Raw genomic sequence first — 27,208 nt, 5'->3', positions numbered from 1 at the left:
AGGCTTTCCACACTCCAAAGTCTACAGCGGGATTGGGTGCTGCCTTCTTGTTGAGAGTCATCCCTCTCTCCTCCTCCTTCCAGCCACCCAGTACAACTGACAGATGGAATTTCACTTAGTTTTCTGAAGGGACCAGGCTCCCCCTTTCCTCTGGGCCTTGGCGCAGCTGTCCCCGCAACCAGAAACACTCTTCCTGACTACCTCTTCTGACTCAGCACTACTAACCCATCAGGTCCTAGCAAATCCGTCCCTTCAACACCATCCCACGACACACACAGGATTGGAACGGGTACCTTTTATGTACTCCTGCAGCTCTGAGACTAGCCCAGTTAGTCACTAGATTACACTAGTTTATTTCCCCCACTACTGTCTTGAGAACAGAGACCCTGGCACAGGGTCTAGCACATGGTAGGAATTCAATAAGTATCAGTAGGGGGTTGGAGATGTAGCTCAGGGATAGAGCCCTTGCCTAGCAGGCACCAGGCCCCTGGGTTCTATGCCCATCACTGCAAAATGAATAAGTGAATGAATGAATATATAAAGAAATAAGTAAAAAATATCGGTTGAACACATGCAGGAATGAGTGCATAAATTAGACTTTACAAATCCCAAGGAGGCAAATCGGGGCTTAGACCGTAAGGGCTCTTCTAAGATGATCCACCAAGTATTAAAGCAGTGGTGTGGGGGAAGCAAAAGGAATTTCCATCTAGGAAAAGGCATCTCACTGCTTGAAAAGTCACAGAACCCTTTCTTCAGACGATCTTACTAGTAGCCCTAAAATACAAGGCAGGAGAAAGAGGAGTTCTAGTTTCTGCATCAGGGGCAGAAGCCTAGGCCCTGGGACTTCCTTATGCTAAGCACTAAGGTTCCTCTGAACAGTGGCCCTGATGGCTGACAGAGATGTCTACAGAAGCCATCTTTCTGCACATCGCCCTCCAAGGTCTTTGCCTTTCTGAAACAGTGCAGACCTGGAGCCTGGCAGAGCTAAGCTGGTATGGGACATGCAGGGCAGCAGGCCTGCCTTGCAGGGACCGGAGCCAAGGGCTTAGTCTCAGAATTGGATTATTAGAGTGAATTTGGAGCTCCCGGCTCAGGGACATGGGGATTACCCAGGCCTCTGGCTGGGGCCCACAGTCCTTCCCACATTCGCCGCCAGATCTGAGAACAGGTGTCCTCCCTCTGCTGCAGCACAGCAGACAGGGGATGCTCCATCTCCACCCAGCCAGCTCCAGCCTGAAGCCTGCAGCCTGCAGCCTGCCCCACCTGCCTCCCACGTGTCTTCAATGTACAGCAGTTTTTCAGACTGTGATCCATGGACTGGCAGCATCTGCGGCAGCATCTGCAGTCTCTGGGAATTTGTTAGAGATGCACATTCATGGAGCCCATCCCAAACAAAATCAGAACCACTGCAGGATGGGGCGTTGGGAGGGGCATGGGGGCATGGTATAGGCAGATCTATGGCTTAACAAATCCTCCAGGTGATTCTTATGCATATTAAAGTACAAAATCAATGGCTCAGAGTACACCTGCTGCCAGGCTCTATCTCAAGTATGTGTCAAGCCTGCCAAACCCACAAATTTATTTCGATTACTTTAACCTTTCATTTGTAGAAATTCATTACAAATGATTAGAATGGATCTATTCCCTATCACAACATTGCACAAGTCCACCGCAGTCTGAGAGTGGCAGCTCCCAGAAATTCACAATGCAGGTCCTCTGGAGTGCTCACCCGGTACTGACCCCATCCTTTATTATCCCCACATTACATATAAGGAAACTGAGGTCCAAAGAGGAGACCTAAGTGGCCCAAAGTCACATCACAAGCAAACTCGGGGCCTAACCACTAGACTTCCTGCTTCCTATCTCAGTGGAGAGGATGGCAGCTGTTTCAACATCTGTCTCCTCACACAGGCTAGGATTTCCTTCAGGGCAAAGCCCTTGTTGTCGCTTCCTCAGGAAAGCCCTCCCTGACCTCCTTAGAGTAGGCCAGGACCCCTGTACACCCTGCTGAAGGGCCTGTATGCTTCCTTCCACCCACATCTCCATTCATATCGTGTCTGGGTATGTTTATGTCATGTCTACTTCCCTGACCAGCACGAAAGCTCCAGGAAGTCAGGAAATGGTACACCGGGCAGCCGCATACCCAGCTAAATGACCACATTCCTCAGTTTCCCCTATTAGGGAGAGGTACTAGGTTTTAACCTATGGGATGGGGACAGAAGTCACCGGGTATATACTAGTTACTGAATAAATGCATGTTGAACGCAGGAAAGTTCAGCCAGTTCCATGCAAGTGGCGCGCAGGAAATTTGTGCATCATCTAACGAGGACCAAGAACTAAAGACCACCTGGGCCATCTGTCTCTTGGAAATATTTTTATTGGTTCTGAGATCACAGGGCTAGGCGAGCTGGGATGGGCATAGAGCGAAGGAGGGCGGCGACAGGCTTTGCCCCGGGGCAGACATGCTGTGTGGGGTCTGCTGGCGGGCTCCCTGGCCCACCCAGCCAGCAGCGGCTGGGTACATGGCACTTGGCGCCTGGCGTGACCTCTGCCGGCTTGGCACTGTGGCCTCCTCGTCGTCGGCGGGCGCCCCCTTTTCCAGTTGCAGGAGTTGTGAGTCTTTCACAGTGCGGAGGGGTGGGGGTCCGGGGTGGGCACCTCCCCGGGGTGCAGGCAGGCCCCATCCGCCAGTACATCCTGGGCTCTCGGCGGCTACGGCGGGGGCGGGGCGAGGCGAGCTCTGGCTCCTCTTCTCCCCTCCCCGCCTGTGGGAGCTTGGCAGTCCTGGAGGGGCCCTTGCGGCCTCAGCGGGACATCATCCGGACAAACTCTGCAAAGGGGCAGGAACAGACAGGGAGACAGCGACAGTCAGGGCGCGGCCCAGGAGGCTGCCTCCACGCCCCTCTTCCCATCACACTGCCCTGACTCTGCGCTGATCCCCCACATCCACTCTGCCCCCTCCAAACGACGTCCTGCACAGCAACCAGGGTGAGCCTCTAATCTGCACACGTGACCCCTGATTAAACCTCTATGGTTCCACAGAGGTGATGTCCAGTGTCCTGCCGCAGCCCCAGGGCCCTCCCTGAGCTGGCCTGGCTGCTGACATCTCCCGTCCCATTGCTCCCCTTCTCCTCCAGTCTCCAAGCTCCAACCCCACCTGCCCATCAGAACGCAGATGGCTCTCGCTTACTACTGTATGCTCTCTCCCCCTGCCCCTCCCTTTCTCCTGTCCCCCACCTCTCAGTTTCCTACAACCTGTCCCCAAGCCTTTCTTTTCTTTCCTATACGTAATTTTTCAGACTAGTTTTAGGTTTATAGCAAAATTGATTGGAAAGTACAGAAATTCCCCTTCTAACCTCTGTTCCACTCATGCATAGCTTCCTCTACCATCAACATGTCCCATGGGAATAGGACATTTCAACAGATGAACCCACTTTGATACCTCCTTATCACCCAACATCTATAGCTGACATCCCCGATTTGTTCTTGGTGTGGCACATTCTTTGGGTTTGGATACACATACAATGACAAGTATCTATTATTATGGCATCTGGAGTAGTTTCACTGCCCAACCCCGGGCAACCGGTGATCTTTTTACTGTCTATGGAGACAGTTTGGCCTTTTCCAGTAGATCATATAGCCCGGAATCATACAGTACATATGTAGCCTTTTCAGATTGGCTTCTTTCACATAGTAATATGCATTTAAGGTCCATCTATGTTTTTCTGTGGCTTGATAGCTCATTCCTTTTTAGTGATGAAAAAATATTCCATCTTCTGGATTACCACAGTTTATTTATCCATTCACCTATTGAGGGACACCTTGGTTGCTTCCAAGATTTGGCAGTTATGAACAAACCTGCTACAAACACTGGTGTGCAGGTTTCCATGTGGACAGAAGTGTCAATTCATTACGATCAATATCTTTCTCTTTCATCGGGTGGCTTCTACCCATCTTTCAGGTCTCCATTCATTTATAACCTCCTTCCCTAATCCCTCCCCCTGGCTTGGCATAGGGGTCCCCTCTGTGCCTGCTCTGCTTCCTTCAACATAGCACACACTACACTGCTTTTCTGTTTTTCTGCTTCCAAAGGCAGTGACCAGGTCTCAGTCCACGGCAGGTGAACAACACATCTTGACAGAACGAATGGGCAATGCCAGGCTCTTGAGGATGGGCCGTCATCTGCAATGGGTGCTACCTAGACACAGGGCAACCTGAGATTTTCAGAGCTGATGCAAGCAAACCTTCAATCCATCTGTGCACACTCTCACCTCCCTTGAAAGCCAACTACTCCCCAGAGAAGACCTCCCAAGACTTTGTGTCCTGGACACATACACTGACACATGCTTATCCTGTCTTTCTGCTCAGCATGCAAGGTCCTGAGTACAGGGTCATGTTACTTTTCTCTCCCACATGGCTTTGTGCTTGGAAAGGTATCTTGTGTGGGAGTACATAGTAGTTGGGATTCCAGGCCTGGGTTTGTGCCCCAGCTCTGCCTCCTAATAGTTAGCCAATTCTTGAGCAAGTTATTTACTTCTCTGAGCCTCAGTTTCCTCGTGTGAGGAAATAATAGTGAGATGTATAGAGTCGTTTCAAGAATTAAATGAGATAATATATATAAAGCTACTTAGTATGACTGGCACATGATAAGTGTACATAAGTGATAACTATTATTACTATTGATTCCTTTAAAAACTGTTCCCTGAACATTAGGTATGTGTCAAGTGCTGAGTTATGTAGGAAATGCAGAGATCAAGAAAACAGGGTTCCTTTTCTTTCAAGTTTCAGAGTCAAGTAGGGTGATGACTATAAGCAGCAGTTGGGGGACAGTGTGAGGAATGGGGGTGAACCTGAAGTGCTATAAAAGCCCAGAAAAGAGAAAGTTCAGTCTGAAGGACAGGAAAGAAGTACTGGAGGAAGTGGCCTCACTTCTGGGCCTTGAAAGGAGAATAAAATTTAGCCCGAGTGGAGAACAGAAAAAAAGGCATCCTAGCAAAAAGAACAAGAGGGCCTCGTAGGTTCATGGACCATGAGTATTTTGGAGGAGATGAGTGAAGGCATGGTAGAAAGTGAACTACGGTCAGATATCACAGGACTGAGGTCAGATTGAGGAATGTGGTGTTCAGAAAGTAACCACCATGCGGGCACAATGGTGCACGCCTGTAATCCTAGCGGCTGAGGAGGCTGAGGCAGGAAGATCATGAGTTCAAAGCCAGCCTCGGCAAAAGTGAGGTGCTAAGCAACTCAGTGAGACCCTGTTTCTAAATAAAATACAAAATAGGGCTGGGGATGGGGCTCAGTGGTCGAGTGCCCCTGAGTTCAATACCCAGCACCAAAAAGAAAGAAAGAAAGGAACCACCATGGATGGATGCATGAGATGGGCAGATGGATAGAGATGGATGGAGGCACCCAGACACAGGGACTCAGGGATGGGTGGATGGATGAATAGATGGAGATAGGTGGGTAAATGACTGAACAGACAGATGGAGAGATCAATGCAATATGAATAGAAGTCCAGGCAGATGCATAGAGATATATGAATGTAGGAGCAGAAGAACAGAAGTGGGAGAAATGAATGAGCATTTAGATACTTAATGAATGCAAGGTGAAGGTAAAGGTATAGAAGAATTAATAGATGCATGAATGGAGAGGTAAATGTGTGGGTAAATGGCTGTATGGATGATTATTTAGAGGTGACTTATGGATACCTAGGCATCTAGACAGATGAAGAGATGAATGTAGGAAATGATAGAGATAAATATGGAGAGATGAAGAGGTGAAGGGACAGGTAGATGGATGAATGATGGATAGATGGATGCAGTAAGGATGGGAGTGGTCTAGAGGGGCAACTGGACAGTGGGATGAGAGAATGGAAGGACAGGATGATAGAAAGTTGGGCTGGATGGCTGCTTGTATGGTGGATACACAGTTGGAGGACTCTGTGGCCGGCCACGGCTGGCTGGCTTCTCTCCTGTGTTCAAGTGCCACCTACCTTCAAAGTCCACTCGTCCATCCCCATTGAGGTCCACATCTCGGATAATTTCCTCTATGTCTCGGTGTCCCACCTGATGACCCAGGAGCTTCCTCATGGCCTCTCGCAACTCACTGGTGCTTATCTCCCCGTCACCATTGGTGTCAAACTAGAGAGGGCAGAAGGAGGGAGACGGAGCAGCAGGTCCCAAGGCCATGCTCCTTCTTCAGACCCAGTGTCCCCCCTTCCCTGGAGTCACTCTTCTGTCCAAGTTCCACACTGGTCTGAAACCCGGGTCCCAGCCTTCTTCTCTCTTTTTTCTTTCTTTGTTTTGTTTTGTGTTTTGTTCCGAGGTACTAGGGATTGAGCCCAGGGCACTGTACCTCTGAGCTACACTCTCAGCCCTTTTTATTTTTTTAATTTTGAGACAGGGTCCTCCTGCCTCAGCCTCCTGAGTTGCTAGGATTACAGGCGTGTGCCACTGCGCCTGGCTCCCAATCTTCTTTTCAAGCAGCCATCCTGGGATCCCGGCTCTAACGGCCTGTCATGGCCTGTCACTCACCTCTCGAAAGGCATCTCTCAGTTCCTTTACTCCAATCATGTCGGCCGTCTCTGCCAGGAGTTTAGGCCCCATTAGCTCCACGAAGTCATCAAAATCCACATGGCCACCCACTGGAGCAAGAGGAAAGGGGCCAGGTCACCCTCAAGCCACACATTGCCCATCTCCAACTTGGAAGGAGAGCACTGCCAACCCCTCGTTGGTTCTGCCTGTGTTTGGCTCCAGGTGACAAGCAAAGGCCAAACAAGGACAGAGAGGTGACCACAGACAGGTGGTTTGTCAAGGAATGGCTCGGGGGAGTGGCCAGAGGTCGAATAAGGGAGCCAATCAGGAAGCAGATAGAGGTAGATATGGAAGAGAGAACGAGGTATTGGCTCAGAGTCAGGCAAAGCATTTCAAAAATGGAAAGAGTGGGACACTCATAGAAAGACGGAGAGAAACAAAAGTTATGTGTGCCCAAGCCTTGCCCTTGTTGTGCCAATGCAGACTCAACTTCCAAGTGGATACGTAGAAGGACCAGAGGACTGGTACCCACTGCCTGCTCACAACAGCTCTCAACAAAGACCCACAGGAGTAGGGGATAAATACCCAGCTGGAGAGGTAGGGAGGGATGCGTGGGGACACTCTTAGGTAGCCATTCTTTATTATCCCCAACAGGCTGAGCCCAGCCCCTCCGTGGTAGCTGGCACGAGAGTCAGCCCTGGGTGGGTTCCTTCCCTACACTACCTCACTTCCTCACTGCCTACCAATCCTTTCCTTCACCTACCAAATACACCCCTTGCACTCAGATCACTATCTCAGAAGAACCCTGACTAAGACAGAGAAAAACAACCATAGCATTCCTCTGATCATTTCTTGCTGTAAGCCAGGTATTAGACTGTTTTGCATATATTCCCTAATTTACTTCTTCAGCTCCACTCCCCTGTTACACTCTTATTTTATAGATGAGGAAACTGAGGCTCAGAGAGGGTAGGTGCTTTGTACCAGGTCACACAGCTGGAAAAAAAGCGGATGTAGCCTTTGAACCCAGGCCTGTCTGATGAGAAGGGATGGAGGTGCCGTGCGGAGGGACTCACGGTTCATGTTGATCTGCTGGGATAGCTCAATGAGCTCCATCTCGGTGGGCATGTAGCCCATGGTGCGCATACAGTTGCCCAGGTCCCGACAGTTGATGTAGCCGTCCTTGTCCTTGTCAAATTCTCGGAAGGCCTCTCGTAGCTCTGGGGAAAGGAACAAAGGCAGGGGGGTAGGACCCACAGAGCCTTGGGGAACAAAGTCAGCCTCTAGGAACAGGGCCCACCAGATAGATGGGCCCTGGGGTCCCCCCGGACTCTGGGCTTCTCTCAGGCTCCTTCCTCCAATGGCTGGGTCCCCAGCAGATGCCCTGCTCTGTAGCAGGCCCTGTTCCCAGGAGGCCAGGAGGCCCTGACTCTCTTCCCACCATCTCCCTCCCATACCCTCCTGGAGGCTGAGCAGCCCTTTCCCCCGAGGTCCAAGTTTTACCTTCGATCTCCTCTGGTCGCAGTGATCTGTCCTGAAACAAAAGAGCAAGTCCTGTTAGCTGCAGCAGGGGACCTGGGAGTTATAAGATGCCCATCCAGAGGGGGCCCTCCAAGGGGCAGCTGGCTCTGGGTGGAAGGTGATAGGAATGGCGCAGAGGTTTGTCTGGACCATGTCCTTGGAGCCCCCACAATGAGCCACAGACACAGAAGCCCCTGGGCCTCTCAGAGAAGCCCAAGGAGCCACCGAACCCTGAGCCTGGGCACAGAACCGCTGAGGTCCTTATTCCAGATACAAGAGTAGGTCAGGAACAGAGCTGGCGCAGAGGCAAATACCTGTAAATAAAGCAGGGCCAGGGGAGGTCACCGGAGAGAGGAGAGCAACACCCAGTGACACTAGGGAAGGGGGCAGAATCCCACAAGGCAATCAGAAGCAGGGCTGCAAGGCAAGAGGAAACAGGGACCATACAGGGAGCCCCAGAGGGCGGAGGAGGAGCCAGGGGAAGGGGAGGCAGAATTGGGACTATGCCCTGCTGCCCCAAATTTGCCCCCATCCTTACACTTGCCCTGTTACAGGACACAGTATAGGATCCTGCCGGCCACCAGTGCCTCTGACGGCTGCCAGGGTCCAAAGCACACATCTCCAGTCTCCAGCAGGGCCCAGGTCTCCTTGGGGAGTCAAGGAAACCCGGGTCCAGGCGTCAGAACAGATGGCAGAGAAGTCTCCAAAGAGCAGGCCCCAGAGGAGGCACGGGGCAGGCGCTGGATGGTGAGGTCTGCCCAGAAGGGAGACAGACTGGCACATAATGGATATGGGTGCCCAGGTGGGCCTGGTTAGGAGACTCCCACCCGCCCCCCCAGCACTCTAGCTCTCTGCCTTTGGGCAGGGAGAACATGAGGCAGGCTGACCTGAGGAGGCTCATGACAGGGTGGGCACCGTGTCACGAACCCAGGCACATAGGCAGGCCACAGTGAGCAGGGGGCATCTCGGCTGCGCACATAGGCCATCCCAGCCAGCAGAGCCAGGGTGGGTGGAGACTGTGGCTGCCACCCACTCCATACTGGCTCCAGGGTGAGGGACAGGCAGTAGGAAGCCTGAGGCTCCTGGTGAAGGGGGTGCTGGTGATGAGAGTGTAGAGGAGCTGGGAACCGGCAGCCTGGGGGCAGCCAGAGTCTCCAGGCAGGAGGAGTCGCCTGAAGGGATGTCGGTCTCTGGGTGACGGTCCTGTGGACTCACCTACAAGGCTTGTCAGCGTGCAAGGTGCGAGGGTATGTCGACTTTGTCCCTAGACAGACCCACAGATATTTTTGGGTTTACAAATTGTTTTTTTCATTTGTACAAATGAAAGTGAGTACAGACATCCTTTGGTCTCAGTGGGGCATTGATTCCAGGAACCCCCGTAGATACCTCAATCCAAGGATGCTCAAGTCCCTTATATAAAAAGACATAGCATTGGGGCTGGGGTTGTGACTCAGAGGTAGAGCGCTTGCCTTAGGGGCTGGGGTTGTGACTCAGAGGTAGAGCGCTTGCGTTAGGCACTGGGTTCAATCCTCAGCACCACATAAAAATAAATAAAAAATAAAGGTATTGTGTCCAACTACAACTAAAAAAAAAATTAAAAATATATAAAAAAGATAATGTGTCCACCTATAACCAAAAAATAAATATTTTTTTAAAAAGATGTAGTATTTGGGGGCTGGGGTTGTGGCTCAGGGGTACTGTGCTTGACTAGCATGTCCAAGGCCCTGGGTTCGATCCTCAGCACCACATAAAAACAAATGGAGGTACTGTGTCCATCTATAACTAAAAAATAAATATTAAAAAAGATGTAGTATTTGCACATAGCCCATGCACATCTTCCTTTTTCTTGATATTTATTATTTAGTTTTAGGTGGGCACAATATCTTTATGTTATTTTTTTTATGTGGTGCCGAGAATTGAACCCAGTGCCTCACACATGCTAGGCAAGCGTGCTACCACTTGAGCCACATCCCCAGCCCCCTTCCCACATCTTTTAAATCATCTCTAGATGACTTGTAATACCTAATCCAATGTAAGTGCTATGTAAATAGTTACACTGTCCATATTCAGTACAGATGCAACTGGGGGGGAGTACCAGGGATTGAACCCAAGGGCACTTAACCACTGAGCCACGTCCCCAGCCCTATTTTTATATTTTATTTAGAGACAGGGTCTTGCTGAGTTATTTAGGGCCTCACTAAGTTGCTGAGGCTGGCTTTGAACTTGCAATCCTCCTGCATCAGCCTCCCAAGCTGCTGGGATTATAGGTGTGCATCACCACACCCAGACAGATACAATTTTTTTAAAATATGTTTTTAGTTGCAGATGGACATAATACCTTTATTTTATTTTTACATAGTGCTGAGGATTGAACCCAGTACCTTCCACATGCAAGGCAAGTACTCTACCACTGAGCTACAACCCCAGCCCCATATACAATTTTTGAAAAATATCTTTGATCTGCATTTAGCGGAATCAACTCTTCCACTGAGATGGAACCCATAGAAACAGAGGGCCGACTTAAGTGTGCATATACACCTGCAAAAGTGTACTCACTGGGACCAGTTATTGAGCTATAAAAGGAATCCTTCCCACCCATCATGTTTCAAACAACTAGCCACTTCTCCAGGGCCCCACTCTGCAGGACTCGGGGTAGATGGTTGCTGCTGGCCCCCACTGCAGCCCCTTCTATACCTCTTGTATGCCTAGAACTCAAGGAGCAGCAAACCCAGTACCCCTTCAAAGTGTGCCTGCAGCAGAGCCCTGGTGACTGGTCCATGGCTCACACACTGTTCCTCATGCCGAGCAGTGAAGGCATGTGTGCTGTGTTCTGGAGTGGAGCTGCGGATGCCCACCCATATGGGGGGGAACTACGTGCACCAACGCAGGGGGCCAGGTAGAAGAAAGCACGTATCTGCTCATTTCTGTCCAGTTTATATAGTTAGGGGAGAAGAGCTTGGACCCTAAAGTCAGACTGACCTGAGTACAGAGCCCAGATCTGCTACTTCCTAACTGTGGGACCTTGAGCAGGTCAATTCCACTCTCTGAGCCACAGTCTCCCCATCTGTGTTATAGGTTAATATCAGTCCTTACCTCCAAGGGCCTTTATGAACATTGTATGAGACAAGACAAGGACAGTATTCAGCATGTAGTATTCAATAAATGCAACTTACAAATGCTTGTATCTGAAACATCTTCTTTTCCTTACTCCTGTGACTATTCATAGGATGCTGTCAAGTAGAGTAGCCACTAGTTGCATGCAGCTATTTCAATTTTACTTACAATGAAATAAGATAGATAATTCAGTTCCTTCATTGCACCAGCCACATTTCAAGTGGTCAAGAGCCACATGCTACTAGCAGCTACTATATTGAGCAGCAATACATTTTAGACTATTCCCATCACCATAGAAAATTCTACTGGATGAAGCTGTATATACAGAACTGTTAAAAGCACAGGAGGCTCTTAGGTCACACTACCTGATTGTCATACTACCACCTATGAGCTGTTACCTCAGCATGTTACCTCTCTGACTCAGTCTTCTCATCTGTGAAATGGGGGTGATAAAAGCACCTACCTCTTGGAGTTGCTGAGGCTTAAAGGAGGGAATCCATTAACACACTTAACACAGGTCCTGGTACATCCGAAGTGCTCCAAAGAACTGTATCTGCTATCATTACTTTTTTTTTTTTTCATTTTTTTGGTACTATGGATTGAACCCAGAGGCACTTAACTATGAGCCACATCCCAGCCCCTTTTTGTATTTTATAATCTTGCTGAGTCGCTTAGGGCCTCATTAAGTTGCTGAGGCTGGCTTTGAACTCATGATCTTCCTACCTCAGCCTCCCAAGCCGCTGGGATTCCAGGAGTGCGCCTCCATGCCCAGCTTACCATTACTTCTTGCTGGTAGAAATGGACAAGTCACTTTGTAGCCACAAGTGGGAAACTGGAAGTCAGACTGACAAGCTGGGGGACTATCCACTGGAGGACAGGGGCAGCTAGCTGGGTACAGAATCCCTCTTCCTCCCAGCACCTCCTTATGCCCTGGGAAGCCAAGTTCATCGAGCTCCACTGGGCCAACTTACGTACAGGCTGCCTGTTCTCGGCGAAACCCTTGCGCAGAAAAATACAAGCAGGGCCCAGCAGGTTGTGCATGACGGCGCAGTTTTGGGCCAGCATCAGGAGCGGTCCGGGGAGCTCATCACTGGCTGCCAGCCCCTCCTCGCTCGTCTGCACCACCATGTAGCTGGTCTTCTCCTCCTGGCGCATCTTCAGCCAGAACCAAGTAAATACAAAAGAGAGGCAGGGTATCACTTCCTTGCCCACTTAGCTCTTCCGGCCCCAGCTTGGCTCCTGGTCCTAGAGGGACATCTCCTTCCGAGAAGATCCTCCAGAGTCAAGTGGTAGGGTTCAGAGGGCCTCAGGGTCATGTCTCAAATAGATGGAGACGCCAATGGTTCAATAGATGGAGACGCCAATCCTTGACTGACACAGTTGTCCAGGGACAGCTGGGTGTGATGCTTGCTGTGTGGCCCATGCACACGCACACGTGCACACACATGCACACACACATCTATACACAGAATCACATGCTCATGCTCATATGCACACAGAAGCTCAGGCTGAGAAGCAATCAGAGGACAGTTTCTGTCCTGATCAATGGGAAGTGTTCTCTTTGAGCGTAATGGAACAATGTCCTTTCTCCAAATGCTTCCAATGGCCAAGCTCAATACTCAAGCTATGTCATGTCTCCCAGCTTACTGATGGGCTCTGATCCTATCCCAGCCAGATCCCCGCTGAAAGGCTGGGGGGTGCCATCAGAGTCGACAACATGGACAACAGTTTCCTTTAGTCTGCTGGACTAGAGGCTGCAAATGTAGGTGCCATCACTGCCGTTAATGAAGCAGGCAGGGATCAAGAGGTGGGGATGGGCGGGGTGCAAAATGGATGCTACGCGCCCCCTTTAAATGGGCAGTCCCACCTAACTCCAGCCACTCTCTTGATTTAAAGCACCAGGTGGGCCAAACAACAAACAAGACACCTCTGTGCTTGGATTCCACTCGGTTTACAACCTCAAGATTAGACAGACTCCCCGCCGCTCTCCTCTCCCTCCCTCCCGCCTTCCCTGGCTTCCTGCCCGGCCCAGCCTGCTGGACCTCTAGAGGCTAAGGCAGGGGCCTTGTCTGCTGACCAAATATAGCTGTGCTCCCAGGCCCTGGCCAAGCCATTCTCCCCCCTGCAGGTTCCCATGCAGCTATAAAAAGCCAGCACTGCCCACAGACCTTCCCTTAGGACAACAGCAGCATCTAGACACAACATTCGGTTCCACCCCGGTCTCCCCAGCCTGCCAGCCCCTCTCCAGAATTCAGGTCACAGCACTCTGCCCTCAGCCTGGTGCTGGGCGGTCTCCTCTCAGTGTGGGGATTTGGAGCAGAAACTTCCCAAGAAGAGGCAGAGTGGCTGAACCCCTGAAGGCTGTCCTTGTGTGAGAAGCCCAGGGCTGTGCCCCTATCCTCTCATCCCATTGCACTTCTGAGCAGCTGCCTCCATGGCCTAGGAGAAGATCCCAAGACCCAGGGGCAGCCTGTACCACCAGGCTGAGAAGCAGAACCACCCGTCCCTTGTCCTCTCATGCTTCTCCCCAAAGTCCCCCACTGTGGGGCTACAGAGGCACCCTTCCAATGTCCTAAGCCAATTCCAGGCTTATAGAGAGAAGGAGCAGTATTCTGATCCCTTAAAGGGAAAGGAGACACTCAGAATCAAGGTGAAGGAACCCAGTCCAAGGCTCAAGTTTGGTGAGTCCAAGAAGGGTCAGTTTTAGGAAATCTCAGAAATCGGGGATGTCAGACAGACTAAGGGCCCATCCTGGCTTGATGCCCCTCAGAGGCAAGAGTCAGAATCTCTGCTGCATGCAGGAGCCAGACTGGTGCTGGCAGAGACCAACACAGACCTTCCCAACTGGGAGTGGGAACCAAAGGAAGCCTGGGAGTGGACAGTGACATAACACCAAGAAACCACCTCACAAGATGTTTGCAGAAAATCAGATTTTTTGTTTCTAGCTGAATCTCGTGTACTTGACTCAGAATGAGCACAATTGAGGACGGAGGAGGCAGCAGGTGGCACAGAACTCTGAGAGGCAGTTTGGTATGCTGGCTTTGGACATGGTCTTGGGAACAAGTTTGGGCTCTGATGCTTGTTTGCTGTGTGACCTTGGGCAGGTCGCTTTCCCTCTCAGTACTCCAGTTTCTTTCCCAGGGATAATCATGTCTCTTCACAGGATTCTTGTGAGAAATAATGAGCGATTGCATAGAAAGTGCTTTGCATAGTGCCTAGAACATGGTAAGAGCAAATAAATGGAGTTGCCATAGTAATGACAATCAGGATGATGGTGGTGGTGGTGATATAACTTAAGAGATTCTGTGTGCCAGAAGGCATTTACTTCTGGCTCCAGAGGAAGTGGGGGAACATCTGCCAATCAGGAAAGAAATGAGAAGGATGGAGAGGAATTCGCTCCCACAAAGAATGAAGCAGTGGTGTCTGGGGAATTTCCATTGCATCTCTTAATGATAATGCTGTCTGGCACCAAGTTGCCCTGGAGGCTGCAGCCCTTCTCCAGCCAGTGATGGCACCTGACAGCCTGGTCCTGCCCAGCTCAGAGCTCTAGGCGTGCCACCTCTCCTCTTTACCAGCTCTCCAGCTACCACTCAAGCCAAGCCACAAGCTGACAAGGTCTCCCTGGCACTAAATGGACATGTCCTGGGTGTGACCTGGCAGCAGGAGGGGCCACCGGGCCTCATAACCTTTACAGCTTTCTAACAACACAAGCGTGCAGGTCAGAATTCCCTCTCCCTGCAGGAGTTCCAGAATTTAAACAATGCATGCTTGGTGAGAAGGTATGGCTACACTGAGTGGGAATTTGGACTAGATGACTTCTAAGGTCAGATCCAGGAATCTAGGTAGAACATTTCTGACAGCAGGAGAAATTTAGACAGGCAGCCTCTCCCAGAGGGAAAAATATAAAATAAAAATAAAACCCAACCCTGACTTCACACATCCAGGGTCTAAATCCCAGCCCTGATTGAGACCTTTGAGACCTTAAGAAAGCTCTTATCTCTGTGTCCAGCAGCTTTCTCTGCAAACTAGCCAAGAAAACTACTTTGTGGAAAAGAGCAAGCGAGATAGCAGATGTTAGATATGTTGTAAATAAGAAAAAGCAATCATTACTAACTTTCTGAGGAACATGACATTGAATGAAGCTCATTTTAATGATCTTTTGACTTATTCCATTGGCTCAGAACCTCCTGGCCTGGAGGTGTGAGTCAAGAGCAGAGCATGAGCTTAGTATGCAGAGGCCCGGGGTTCTGTCCCAGCACCAATAATAACATCAAACTCTTCATTTTTCCTTTTTCTCCTCCATCCCTCTTCTCTAAAATACAGAGTGGGAAAAATATGATTACAATGACAATAATACTAATATTGATTACTATATGTCAGACACTGTGCCTGACACTATTTAGTTTTCACAATTGCCTTAAGAGATAGACATTAGAACTGAGGTTATAGCTCAGTGGTCAGTTGCTTAGCATGCATAAGGCCCTGGGGTTTGATCCCCAGCACTGCAAGAAAGAGAGGGACCCCAAGAGAGGGATAAATTGATGGCTACGGGAACTGAGGTACAGAGAGGTTAATTTGCTAAGGTCACAAGATGTGGGAGAATTGTGTGACTCTTAAGCACTCTACTGTGTAAGGGCAGATGGGCGAGGGGGACAGAAAGACAGTTCTTGTTCCTAACTTCACCCCCTCAAACTCTGGACAGAACCCACTGCGAGGGTGTTCGCCTGTGGTCCTCTAGACGAATTCAGATCAGTTTCTGCTTCTCTGATTCAGCACCGAGGCCACCTCTGGTGTGGCAGATTCCTCTAAGAAGATGACAGATTATGGTGGGGGGGGTCGGAAACACGCAGACGCAACCATCCATCCTCAGAAGGATCCAAGGAACGGCAAAGATTAAATGGAATTTGATGTGAGCAGCTTAGCTGAATGAAGAAGTTGACAGGCAGAAAAGCCCAAAATGTCCTAAATGGAGAAGCCATCACACTGACGGAGGATGGAGGAGGGGGCTGGTATAAAGATGCCATTAGCTGACCTGAGACCCTAGGTGTGTCTCTAAACCCTTCTGAGTGACCATCGAGTTCCTTTGGAAAATGGAAGAATTGGAGGAAGATATCCCTATGTCTCCTTTTTCCTTTAAATAATGTCTGAGTTTGGCCTGACTACAGAGGGCTAGAAATACAGAGAGAGCCCACCTGAAGCAAAACCCGGTAGATACCCAGGACCTGCATGAAAGATGCCTTAAGAGTGATTATTTCCTTCCCCAACGGAATTCTTACAAAAGAATATTATCCTAGTGTATAAGCATTAGATCCAATCCAGAAAGTGATTGATGGACACACCTGCTCAACATATCTCTTGGGCATCCTGTTTCTTAAGGGAACCTATCCTGGACCAGAAGCTAGTCTGGTCATTCTTGAGATTCTGTGATGGGACTTGGGAATTATTGAAGGTAGAAGGAAGGAGATAGTCTGCTTGGTGCTTTTCAGCAGCAATGGGTTCTACTTCAAAACTCACACTTCTGAAGACTTAGAGACCACCAGAGAGGCACACAGACCCCAGAAGGTTATGAATGAGCCCCCGAGCATGCTGCTGCGAAGGATCTTCTGATCCTGCCTGATTCAAAGGTGTCTGTGCACTGATATCCTAAGAATCCACACTTTTCATTTTACGTGATTTAAAGCTACATGATTTAAAGCTAACTCCTGTGCAAATTCCCAAACACAGACTCCCCCACTCTCCACCAACCCCCCAGCATGCAGCTCTAGGACCCAACTTCAGCTTGGGGTCTGAGACATAAGCATCTATGATCGGAGGGTATCTGGAGGTAAGAACAGGGAAGCAACCCTAGACGGAACCTCTGGGAAAAAACAGCAAGCTCAGATGCCCACCCGCTCCATGCCCAACCTCTGGGGCAGGTGGCAAGACGCCCCATCCCCAACCCCAGCGCTTGGGAGCTCCGGAAACATACCTTCCTGGAGAGATGTCTCAGTGGCGACTTGACACAGTTGCCCATCCTAAGCTGAGGCAGCCCCTCTTGGGATCCTCGGGTCCATGAAGGAGGCTCCTTGGGGGCTAGGAGACCTCGGTCTGGGTCACTGCCAACCCCAGCCTCCCTCTGCCTGTGTCGCTCTTCCTCCAAGACCAAGCTGAGCCCTCTTTCTGGCGCGCGTGCTCTCTTACCCGTCTGCCTGCTCCTGCTCTCTTGATTTTTTTTTTTGGTGGATTGTGTGTGTGTGTGTTTGTGTGTCTGTGTTTAACTTTCTGGCCACTTTCTTAAGGAGATGAAGGCAGAAGGGGAGAGTGCAGGGCACAGAGAAAATCGCCTGGAGAGATGATGGCAGAGGGCAGCCGAGCTGGGCAGCCTGCCGGATCATCTACATCAGATTAGAGCTGAGTCCTCTTTCTCTGCTTCTCTCCCCTTCCCTCACCCCCCTCCTTTTCTCTGTTGCAGGGAGATTGCTTCAGGGAGGGGACCCAGGGTGGCAGCTGCAGCTGGGAATTAGGCCAGCAGATCCAGAAGGAGAAGCTGGCTAGTTTGGACCCCCAATGCCAGGATGCCTTAGAGCTCACAGCCCTGCACGCACAGACACTCACCACACATACACCACACATATGCACACATACACAAGCCCCCAGGGAGATGTATGCCTTTTCCAAAGAGCAGTGAGCTGGACAAGCACGCATCCTCATCGCCCCTGGCAGATCCAGATGGATGGAGAGCAGGCGGCTCCAGTTGGGGGCCCTGGGAGATCTTGTGACGTCTCCATTACGCTCCATTTTTCACACTTGCCTCATCAGTGAAATGGGATGAGGCTCCAGGGCTGGCAGCACAGCTGAGCCGACAGCTGAGATCAGCTCCTCCTGCCCCCGTTGCTGTGTGCAAGCTCTCCGATCCAAGGGAAGCCAAGAGGTGGCCCCCAGCGGGGAGCACGATGAAGGCAGCACTGGCACAGAGGGCACTGGCAAGGTCCCCAGACTTTCTCCTCATCCTCTGCCTGATCCTGAGTGAAGATCTTTCATGGTTTTCCTTGGGGAGCAAAGCACAGAAGCCGCCCTTTACAAATGGTCTCCGAGGTCCCGCAGCTGGAACTTTATAGGTTCTTCTTCGCTCCTACAGGTTCTGGCTTGATGTGAATTCATCTCAAGTCTCAGATGTCCCATTTGAGACCTTCAGCCTGAGCCAGAAGGAAGAGAGGAAGCATCCCTGCTTCCCCGCATCTAACTTTCTCCAGCAGGGGGCACCAGAGATAGATCGGGAGGCAGGACTCCTCCCAGGTCCCGGGGGGATGCAAGCGGGTCTCTCGCACAGAGCTCAAAAGAGTTTCAGGTCCAGCTTGGGTGACCAGTCGGAAATCCTGTTAGGGAAGATGGCTGGGGCCACCGCCCAGAGTGTGACACTGACTCACTCCTAGAGGCCTGGGAAGGAGGCCCGTTGCTGGCCTCTGATGGTCACGGTGCTGTGCTGCTGGTCAGGGAATGGCTTAATCAGAGCGGATATTCAGCAGACTTGTTTAGGCCAAACCTCTGGAGGAGACGATGGAGGAGGAGGGACAGCCCCATAAGGTCTAAGGGAGGAGGCTGAGGTGGGGTCCGGTGTGGATGCCTAAAGGGCAGGAAAGAGGGTGAAGATGCCAGGCAGCAGGGGCAGGAAGAGTGAGCAGCCAACATAAATGCCATCTTCAAAGCTGCTTCCTGTGGAAACAGCATGAAGGAAGCACTCTGTGGGCCTGGTCAGAGGGGTCAGGCTCAATAGACTCCAATGAAGGGGCAGGATGGGGCAGGATGGGGCAGATGGCGTTGAGTCCTGGCATTCCCAGAGTCCTTCCATTCCTGAGCTTCAGATTCCTCCACTTGAAAATGGGGCTTCCCCTGCCTTGCTGATAAAGCACACACATTAAGAAGTGTGGCACATAGTAGGGGCTCAATAAGTAATTATTCAAACAGAAGGAAGAAGTATCATGTGCTTGGTGTTTCTGTGCCAGGCACATGATACCTCTGGGAGCTTATATTCTATTCTAGCTGGTGGGCAAGAGGTAGTAAGGAGCTCTGAGCAGTTATTTACTTACATTTCAGATAAATGCTCTGAAGGGAGAAAGACAAGAACTCTGTGAACTGGGCCCAATGGCGCATGCCTATAATCCCAGTAGCTCAGGAGACTGAAGCAGGAGGATCACAGGTTCGAAGCCATCCTCAGCAACTTAGGGAGACCCTAAGCAACTTAGCAAGACCCAGTCTCAAAATTAAAAAATGAAAAGGGCTGGGGATGGGACTCAGTGGTTAAGCACCTCTGGGTTCAATCCCTGGTACCAAAAAACAAAACAAAAAAAAAAAAAACCCCAAAACTCTGTGAATGTAAGACAGACAGGGAATCTAACTTAGTCTAGGGGAATCAGGAAAAACTTATAGACAAAATTATAGAAAAAGGACCATCTCCAAACTTGGGGACAAGGCTCACCAGTGGAGCTTGGGTTAGGCTCCAGGTACAATCCCAATTCATACCAACTAAACCAGAGAAAGCATATAAAGGCAGCACAGGACAAGGCAGGATTCTCAGTCCTGGCTCCAGGCTAGAATTGCCAGGGAACTTCCCCAGAAATTCTGGTTTACGTAGGTTTAGGTGGGCTCGGGACATTGGAGTTGTTTTAGTCTGTTCTTCAGGGAATTCAAACCTGCATCCTTTGTGGAGAACCACTGGGGTAAAGCTTCAGAGCTTGGAATGCAGAATGATACTGACCTGGGTTCAAACCTTGTCCTGCTACTTAGTAACCATGTGACCTTGAGGAAATGTTGGTCTTTCTGAACTTCAATTTCTTTTATTTTTAAAATGGGGATTCTAATAACACCTCCCTTAAGGCTCTTATGAGGGGTTAATGAGGTAATATGTGCAAAAGGCTTGGCACAGTGCCAGGCACCTAGAAAGTGCCTCCTTCCCCTCCCTGCCTGGCCTTGGTTTTAAAGGGCCATTCATCCAACATCCACTGGTGACTCCTGCCCCCTGCAGGCCAGCTCAGGGCACAACACCCACTTGTCGACCTTGGGACAGGCCTCCGTCCTTGGAAACAGTAGATAGAAGACAGCAAAATCAGGCCCTTATGGAAAAGTCAGGCTCTTGAAGGAAGCTCACCCTGCTGTGTGGGTCGGGGCGAGAGTGACACTAGTTTGAGGTTTGGGGGCAGCAAGGGATACAGGAGCTTCCTTAAACCTGAGCTGGGCAGTGGGCAGATAAATGGTTTGATCTTCTAAAGGAAATCAAAAAGGGCTGAGGGGTGAGGGCTTCCTCTGGGGAGTGAAGCACATTGTGTGTCCCCCACTATCCTCATTCACAAAGCTGCAGTCCCTGGGCCTTCCAGAAGCCACGCTTCGAGTTCTGGAATGGAATAATAGGATCAGAGGGATGAGAAGGATAAACCCGTTGCTAATTATTCCTGATTAGGGGGGAGGCTGGCCTCCCGTCCTGATCAGTTCTATCACTAGCATTTGAACTTGGACGCCAGCCCAGTGGTAAAATGCCTGGGGAAAGCTGGGTCGTAACCTGAGAGGTGCTCTGTGGATTCTTCCGACAACCAGGGAACACGGATAAGTGACTTTCCACCCTGCCAGCATGGTACAGCACAGGCAGGTGTGTTTGGAGACAGGCAGTCCTGCCATTTATTTACTGTGTCACTTTGGACAAGTCACTCCCCTCTCTTGAGCCCTTTCCTCATCTCTAAAGAGGGGGATGACAATACCAACCTTCTCAGGTTGCTGTGAAGATAATGACAACACACTTTGACAATGGTTTGGTGGGATCTAGACTGAGGCCTCAAGTACTCTTGTTTCTCGCAGCAACATCCAGAAGCAAATGCAGATACCGTGGAGGACTCTCACCCAACTGATGGAGGCCACTCCTAGCATCAGTGATGGATGCTAACCACAAACTGACCTTCTCATTCCCCATCCTCAGGCACCAGAGGAAAGGCAACAGAGGACACTCAATCTGGGCAGGAATGAGGAACACTCACAGCCCTCATTCTAGGACTATAGGCCTGTTATGGTTGAATCCATTAGAACACAAATCACATGACCTCTCTCCCCATCTAAACCAGAGGAACTAAGAAACCTCTGAAGTCCAGAGGCTTATGACACCATTCATTCATTCATTGATTCACTCATAAAATTACTGTGATCTAGTTATGTGTAAAGCAGTATGGAAACTCAGTCAGCCTTCCCAAATCAGCTATGGGCTTGATTCACATCTGCTTCCTCTACAAGGGTTTTTCTTCTCAGGCTTAAGAGTAAGAACAGAAGGTCTGTACATGAAATAATCTTCCAAGACCCAAAGCCCTAGGTCATCTTATTCTGAGCTAATTTCTGACACCCACATCTTCTCTTTAGGCAGCTAGGTGGCATGTCCTTAGCAGGCAACAGAGAGGAAATCTGGGAAGGACACTCTGCTCCTCTCTTAATAGGCTTTCCTCACCCAGCTCAGAGGCAGCTTTCAAAACACCTTACATAGACCCTTATTCAATTAGTCTATTAAAAAGAGCAATAACAGGGCTGGGATTGTGGCTCAGCGGTAGAGTGCTCACCTAGTGCGTATGAGGACCTGGGTTTGATCCTCAGCACAATAAACATATTGTGTCTAACTACAACTAAAAAAATAAATATTTTAAAAAATAAAAGAAAAAAGAGCAATAACATTAATAGAGGCTGCCCTTGATCCAGCACCCGCTAGGAGCCAGGCATTTGCTGCCCTTAATCCTGTGTAAGCTTCACAATAACTCACAAGGGAGTTTTTGTCAATCTCATTTCTGGATGAAGAAACCTTGGAGAGATAAAATGACATGCTAAGGTCACAGAGCTGGGACTGGAGCCTTCAGCTCTACTATCTTCCAAACCACACTTTGACACCTTAGCCCCAAATCTACACTGTCTCCCTGCAGACAGTAAGAATGCTCCATGAGGTCTTTGGAAGAATCTTAATTCCTATTTCCCCAAATGTAGGAGTCTACCTCCATTGTCACGTTGAACCTGGCTCTCAGAAAGAAAATGCCCTTGGTAGTTAATTAACAATAATAATAATAGCTAACACAGAGAGTTTATGCACTGGACCATGCTCCATACAAAGCTCATATCTCATTTAACCTTCCAAACGTCTCCTTGAGGCACTATGAGTATTCTCTATTTTTCAGGCAAGCAAAGAGCCTTAGTAAGATTACAAGTTACAGAATGAAAAAACAAACCAACAAAAAAATTTAGAACTTGAGAGACATGAAAAATAAACTTCTCCAAATATATTTTGCCCTAAGTAGATCCTATCTGAAAGTTTGTATTCAGAACCTTCCCCCCATTTACCTTCTCTGGGCCCCCACCCTGTCTCAAAGGACAGAAATCTCAACACAGACAGAGCCGGGAAAGAAAGACTAATTCCTCTCTGTCACAGGAGGCTGGAGGCTCTGACACCAAAGTCCCAGCCTGGGTGTGCTGCGCTGTTACTGTTGTTATTCAAACAGATGCCTTTGAGGTGCCAGCAGGAAGCCCAAACTGAATGTGCTGGGCTTTAAAAGAAAAAGCCCACATCTCTAAGAGGCAGGAGCTTCCAAAGGAAGGTAGTAAATATTTGATGGGACCTTCCTGCTCCTCCTGACTCAGATGACCCTGGTGACATTTCAGAACATGGGGCTGGAGAATGTTCTTCATTTAATGACTGGGAAATTAGAAGGAGGAACTAAAGCATGTAGCTGCAGTGCTCTGAGCTCAGAATGGGCTCATGCGGGCAAAATTCTGCAAAGCTGGGAAGCAAGGGTTCTTTTTCCAGGAGCTGAGTCAGATCACCAGCAAACTGAATAACCAGGAAGTGTATGATTCCAGGCCTTCCAAACTGCTAGATCATAAGCCCCCAAATAGCCAGAATCCTGGCTCTCTCGTTCACTGTTGTCTCCCTAGTGTTCCATAAACGCCTGGGCAAAGTAGGTGCTCAAAAGATATTTGATAAATGAATGAATTTTTATTGAACAACACACAGCTTTTGTGTTGCAAGCCAGTCCCAATCCACAGACCACTCCTGACTTAATACCCCACACCTCCTAAAACAAAAGCCACTGCAGTGAACTTCTCCTTCAGTCTGTCACTGCTCTAACTCTTCATGGCTCTGCATCCAGATCTGTACTCCAGAGAACTGTTCCCAGCTCACTTGACTAATGAGGGCTCCCTGCAGGAACAAAGCCACACGCTGCTGCCCCATCACACCACCAGAGCAGGCCCGCGCAACCTGAATCCATGTGCAGCTGCCTTCATGTCAGACCTCAGACTGGCATCAGCCACGGCGGAGTAGTATTTTGAAAAGAAATGTGCAGATCTGAAGCAAAACACACACACGGCCTCCTTAGAATGTTGATCCAGCATGACAAGCCAGGAGCTTGAGGCGGCTTCTTTGCTCTAGATCCTAGCACACACCCCAGTGTCCCCAACAAACTAAGCAAACGCTTTGATCAGACCTCTGCATTACACCTCTTGGCTGCCGCAGAACTGTCTCAATGCCCTGCCAGTGAGTTCGACTTGATTACAGACTCAGAACTAGAGGAAATTCTGGCTTTGTTCAGGAGTTCAGAGGTTCCTGTCTCCCCAGCCACACAATCACAAACTGTAGGCCTGAATTGTGACCACAAAGCTTTTTAAAGGGCAGATGTCCAGCTCCCTAGGGCCCTTGAGGAAACCAAAGAGCCACTGGTGACCTCTTAGTGGCTTTTCTGACCTTAAGATGCACCCCAACTCATGTTAGAGTTCTCTGAGTGTTATTCCACATCCTACAAATCCACAACTGCCCAACTGCCGTCCTAGTGGCATCCTGGAGTGACAACCTCCTTAAAACACCTCAAAGTTCCAGTTTGAGCCATAGCTCTAGACCCCCGCCCCCATGTCTACCCAGACACCTCTTCTCTTTCCTCATATTTTTGATTTTCCTAACTTTTCCCAGGCCTTTGAAGACGCTATAGGCAATGGCTAGAGACCCTCATCTCCAAACAAGCCTGTGTGACCCAAGCCTCCCTCCCCTTGCTCCAAATCCCTTGCTCTCTTGGGTTGCTCCCTGGCGATACTGGCCAGAGGCCGGAGCAGTGGGTTTGGCGCCACCTGCTCGGAGCGCTCCTCTGTGACCCCACAGATCTCCAGGAGGGTTGTGGAGGTCTCTCCCTTCCAGGACTAGCGGTTCGGGCAGGTGTGAGGAAGGCTAAGTGGCGGTGCCTCGCCCACAAGAGACCCGGAGCGTGGACAGCGCACAGGGTGCTGAATCAGGCACGGGGGTGGAAGAGTGCCGGCCCGCAAGGGCGCCGGGCCGCGGGATGACAGCGGGAGCCGAGGCGTGACCACGGGCAGCGGGAGTAGGGTCGTGGACGCGCCGCAGCAGCAGGGTCCCGAGCGCCTTTCCCCGGAGTGCGAGCGGGAGGCGCGGCCCTTACCTGGCCGAAGGCGGAGCTGAGCATGGGGTGCAGCCGGTGGAGGAACGGGTCCGCCTCAGTCGCTGCGGCTGGAGCGGAGTCCCCGCGACCCGGGGCTCGCAGTGAGCCCCGGAGGCCGAGCGCCGGGGACAGCCCCCGTTCCTCCCCATCCCGCCCGCGGGCTGGCGGCAGCGGCGACGGCGGCGAAGGTCGGGACGCCGCAGCCGGCAGCGCCTCCCGGGGCCTGCAGTGCGCCTGGGGGAGCCCGCGCCGGCTCCCCCGCGCGCCCTCCTCTCGCGGCACCGGCCGGCACAGGGGCCTCCGCGAACTGGGGTCCCCGGACGGCGGCGGCGTGCTCGGACAGGCTCCGGGCAGCCGGCGGCCAGGCAGCCCCGGCTCCCGGGCAGGGCCGTGGCGGGGAGCCCGGCTGCCCCCGCTCGCTGTCGCCGCCTTCAGCAGCGACGTCTTGGACTCGCTTTTGGCGATGTGCGAGCTCATCGCGGCGGGGCCCGCGCTCGCATGGCCCGGCGGGGGCGGCGCGGTGCGGCGCTGCGCGGGGCCCCCGGCGGGCAGAGAGCGGGGCGCCCGGCGGGAGCCAAGCCCGAGGACGCGCTGGAGGCGGGCGCCGTCCCCCGGCCGCTTAAATGCGGCCCCGTCGCCACCGCCCATGTGACAGCGCAGCCTCTACGCCCGGAGCCCCGAGCTCCCGGCGGCTGGCGGTACAGATCTGGGGGGGCTGCCTGCTGTCCCCCGAGAACCCACCCCCAGCTCTCGGGCGGCCCAGGTACCGCCGCGCCCCGCCCCTTTCCCCGCCCAGCGCTCGGGGAGTCCCGCTTCCGGGCGGCCCCTGGTGGTGAAGGGGGCGCTGCGGCGCGCAGCGGCGCGCAGCGGAGAGCGCAAGGAAAGGGGCTTGGCGAACCGCCCCAAAGAGGCTGAGACCCTAGTCGCGTCCGCAGCAATCCTTATCACGCCCGGAAGCTTCCACAATACCCCGGAACCACCCGAACCCCAAAGTGTAGGCAGGATACACTCTTCAGGGGGTACAACTTTGGCAAGAGGATGAAAGAGGCGCAGGGAACCAAAGAGCCAAGGAGGATGAAGGCACCCTGTGACACCACTGCGTATAAACGCAGGAGCCAGAATGGCATGGAAGGACATGCTGTAAGGAAAGGCTTCACTCCGTGGGGCGCAATACCATTCGGTGGGACTTCGATGGCCTTGGTAAGTCAGCTATAGAAATTTCAATTCTAAGAACAGAACACAAGTCAGGTGGCACCTGCTAAAGTACCTGTCTAGGAGGTGCATGATGATGATCAAGTCTCAGGTGGGACCCATTTGCTGCCTCTCTTGCCCACCCCTCTTCCCACCCTTGTATCTGCTAGGGAGATTCTTGCTCTTCGTAGACAACCAGGAGTCAAGCAGGGCTGGTTTGAATCTCAAGTCCCAGCTGAGGCTTACCATCTGAGTATGTTGGGCAAGTGTCATCAACTCCTCTAAGCCTTGTTTTCCTCTTCTATAAAGTGCAGATGATAATCATAACTAACTTCCTTGTGACATCAGATGACATCTTGAACTAGTCCAGTGCTTGGACAAAGCACACATTCAGTTAGCCTGTTCTCTTTTCTCTGCACTTCCTCAGGCCCCATCTACAACTCTTGTTTAGTAATGAGATGCTTGAGATTCAGGGATTGGGAAACCTCCCCAGCTCTCCCTGTTCTGGTTTCTGGCCCAAACGCTATCCACAGTCTGATCACTGCTTAGCCTCTTATTAGGATCCATGGACTGGCAGGGTGGTGCAAACCTGTAATTTAGCTACTCAGGAGGCTGAGGCAGGAGGATCACAAGTTGAAGACCAGCCTGGGCAACTTAGTGAGTCTCAAATTTTAAAAAAGGTCAGGGATGTAGCCCAGTGGTAGAATGCCCTTACTAGTTCCATCCCCAGTACCCCACCCCAAAAAGCCAAAAGATAGATATGTAGGCTGCCCATATTACATATGCTTCATTTGTGCCACGGGATCCCTAGTCTCTGCACTGTCTGCTTCCTTCACTCATGCATATGCCAGAAATTAAGAAAAATGGAATGGGCAGGGTAAATAACTACCCAGAGGCCAAAATGAAAAAGGAAAGTATGGCAAATTGCTCCCCATTTCACCTACTATAAGGGACTGAATTGCCATCAAAGCCATTTGGTTCTTAATCACAAGTAACTGAGGCAGGCTGGGGGTGGAGGGAGCAGCCCTAAAGACTCACTGCAATGTCCCCTCAGATATGCGGGGTGTAAAGGGTCCAGCCTCTCAGAGTTTGGGGTCAGTTAATGTCTTGACCTGTTCCAGCCCTCAGAATAATCAGTGTTAAGCAGGATTAAAAACAAATGTACATTCAATATAAATCACAGGAGATAAAGTACCTTAGCAGAATCCCTCAGAAGCTGATGAGAGGCAGTGGGCTGATGGGTAGTCTAAATCCTTGCTCTGCCATTCTTTGGGTACCTTTCTGAAATCCCCTAAATATTCTTGGGCAACACCTCTGTCAATGACTCGTTTCTGGAAGGTAAAGAACCTGGCTAGATCACCTGTGATTATTAGAGCAAATGCCAGAAATCAAAATTATCTTCACAGAGCAAATGAA

At 50.8% G+C, this 27,208-nt stretch overlaps 1 protein-coding gene across 2 annotated transcripts; it reads right to left on the bottom strand.

Moving 5' to 3' along the window:
* Positions 1-2,408: 2,408 nt before the first annotated feature.
* On the bottom strand, positions 2,409-25,249 carry Cabp1 (calcium binding protein 1). Of its 2 annotated transcripts, none has more exons than XM_027923353.2 (6): positions 24,602-25,249; positions 8,034-8,064; positions 7,607-7,750; positions 6,534-6,643; positions 5,993-6,140; positions 2,409-2,830 (listed from the first exon to the last, which is right to left on the bottom strand). In XM_027923353.2, exons 1-6 carry the CDS (start codon positions 25,247-25,249, stop codon positions 2,805-2,807), a joined length of 1,107 nt encoding a protein of 368 aa, XP_027779154.2. In that variant the 3' UTR covers positions 2,409-2,804. The 2 variants fall into 2 exon arrangements, with proteins under 2 accessions (XP_027779154.2, XP_071465224.1); XM_071609123.1 differs by lacking the exon at positions 24,602-25,249 and adding an exon at positions 12,141-12,365.
* Positions 25,250-27,208: the final 1,959 nt, after the last annotated feature.

Source organism: Marmota flaviventris, chromosome 1 (genome assembly GCF_047511675.1).
Source record: "Marmota flaviventris isolate mMarFla1 chromosome 1, mMarFla1.hap1, whole genome shotgun sequence".
In the NCBI taxonomy this organism is placed as follows: Eukaryota; Metazoa; Chordata; class Mammalia; order Rodentia; family Sciuridae; genus Marmota; species Marmota flaviventris.
The sequence above is the reverse complement of the archived record's forward strand: the minus strand, read 5'-3'. Positions and strand labels throughout refer to the sequence as shown.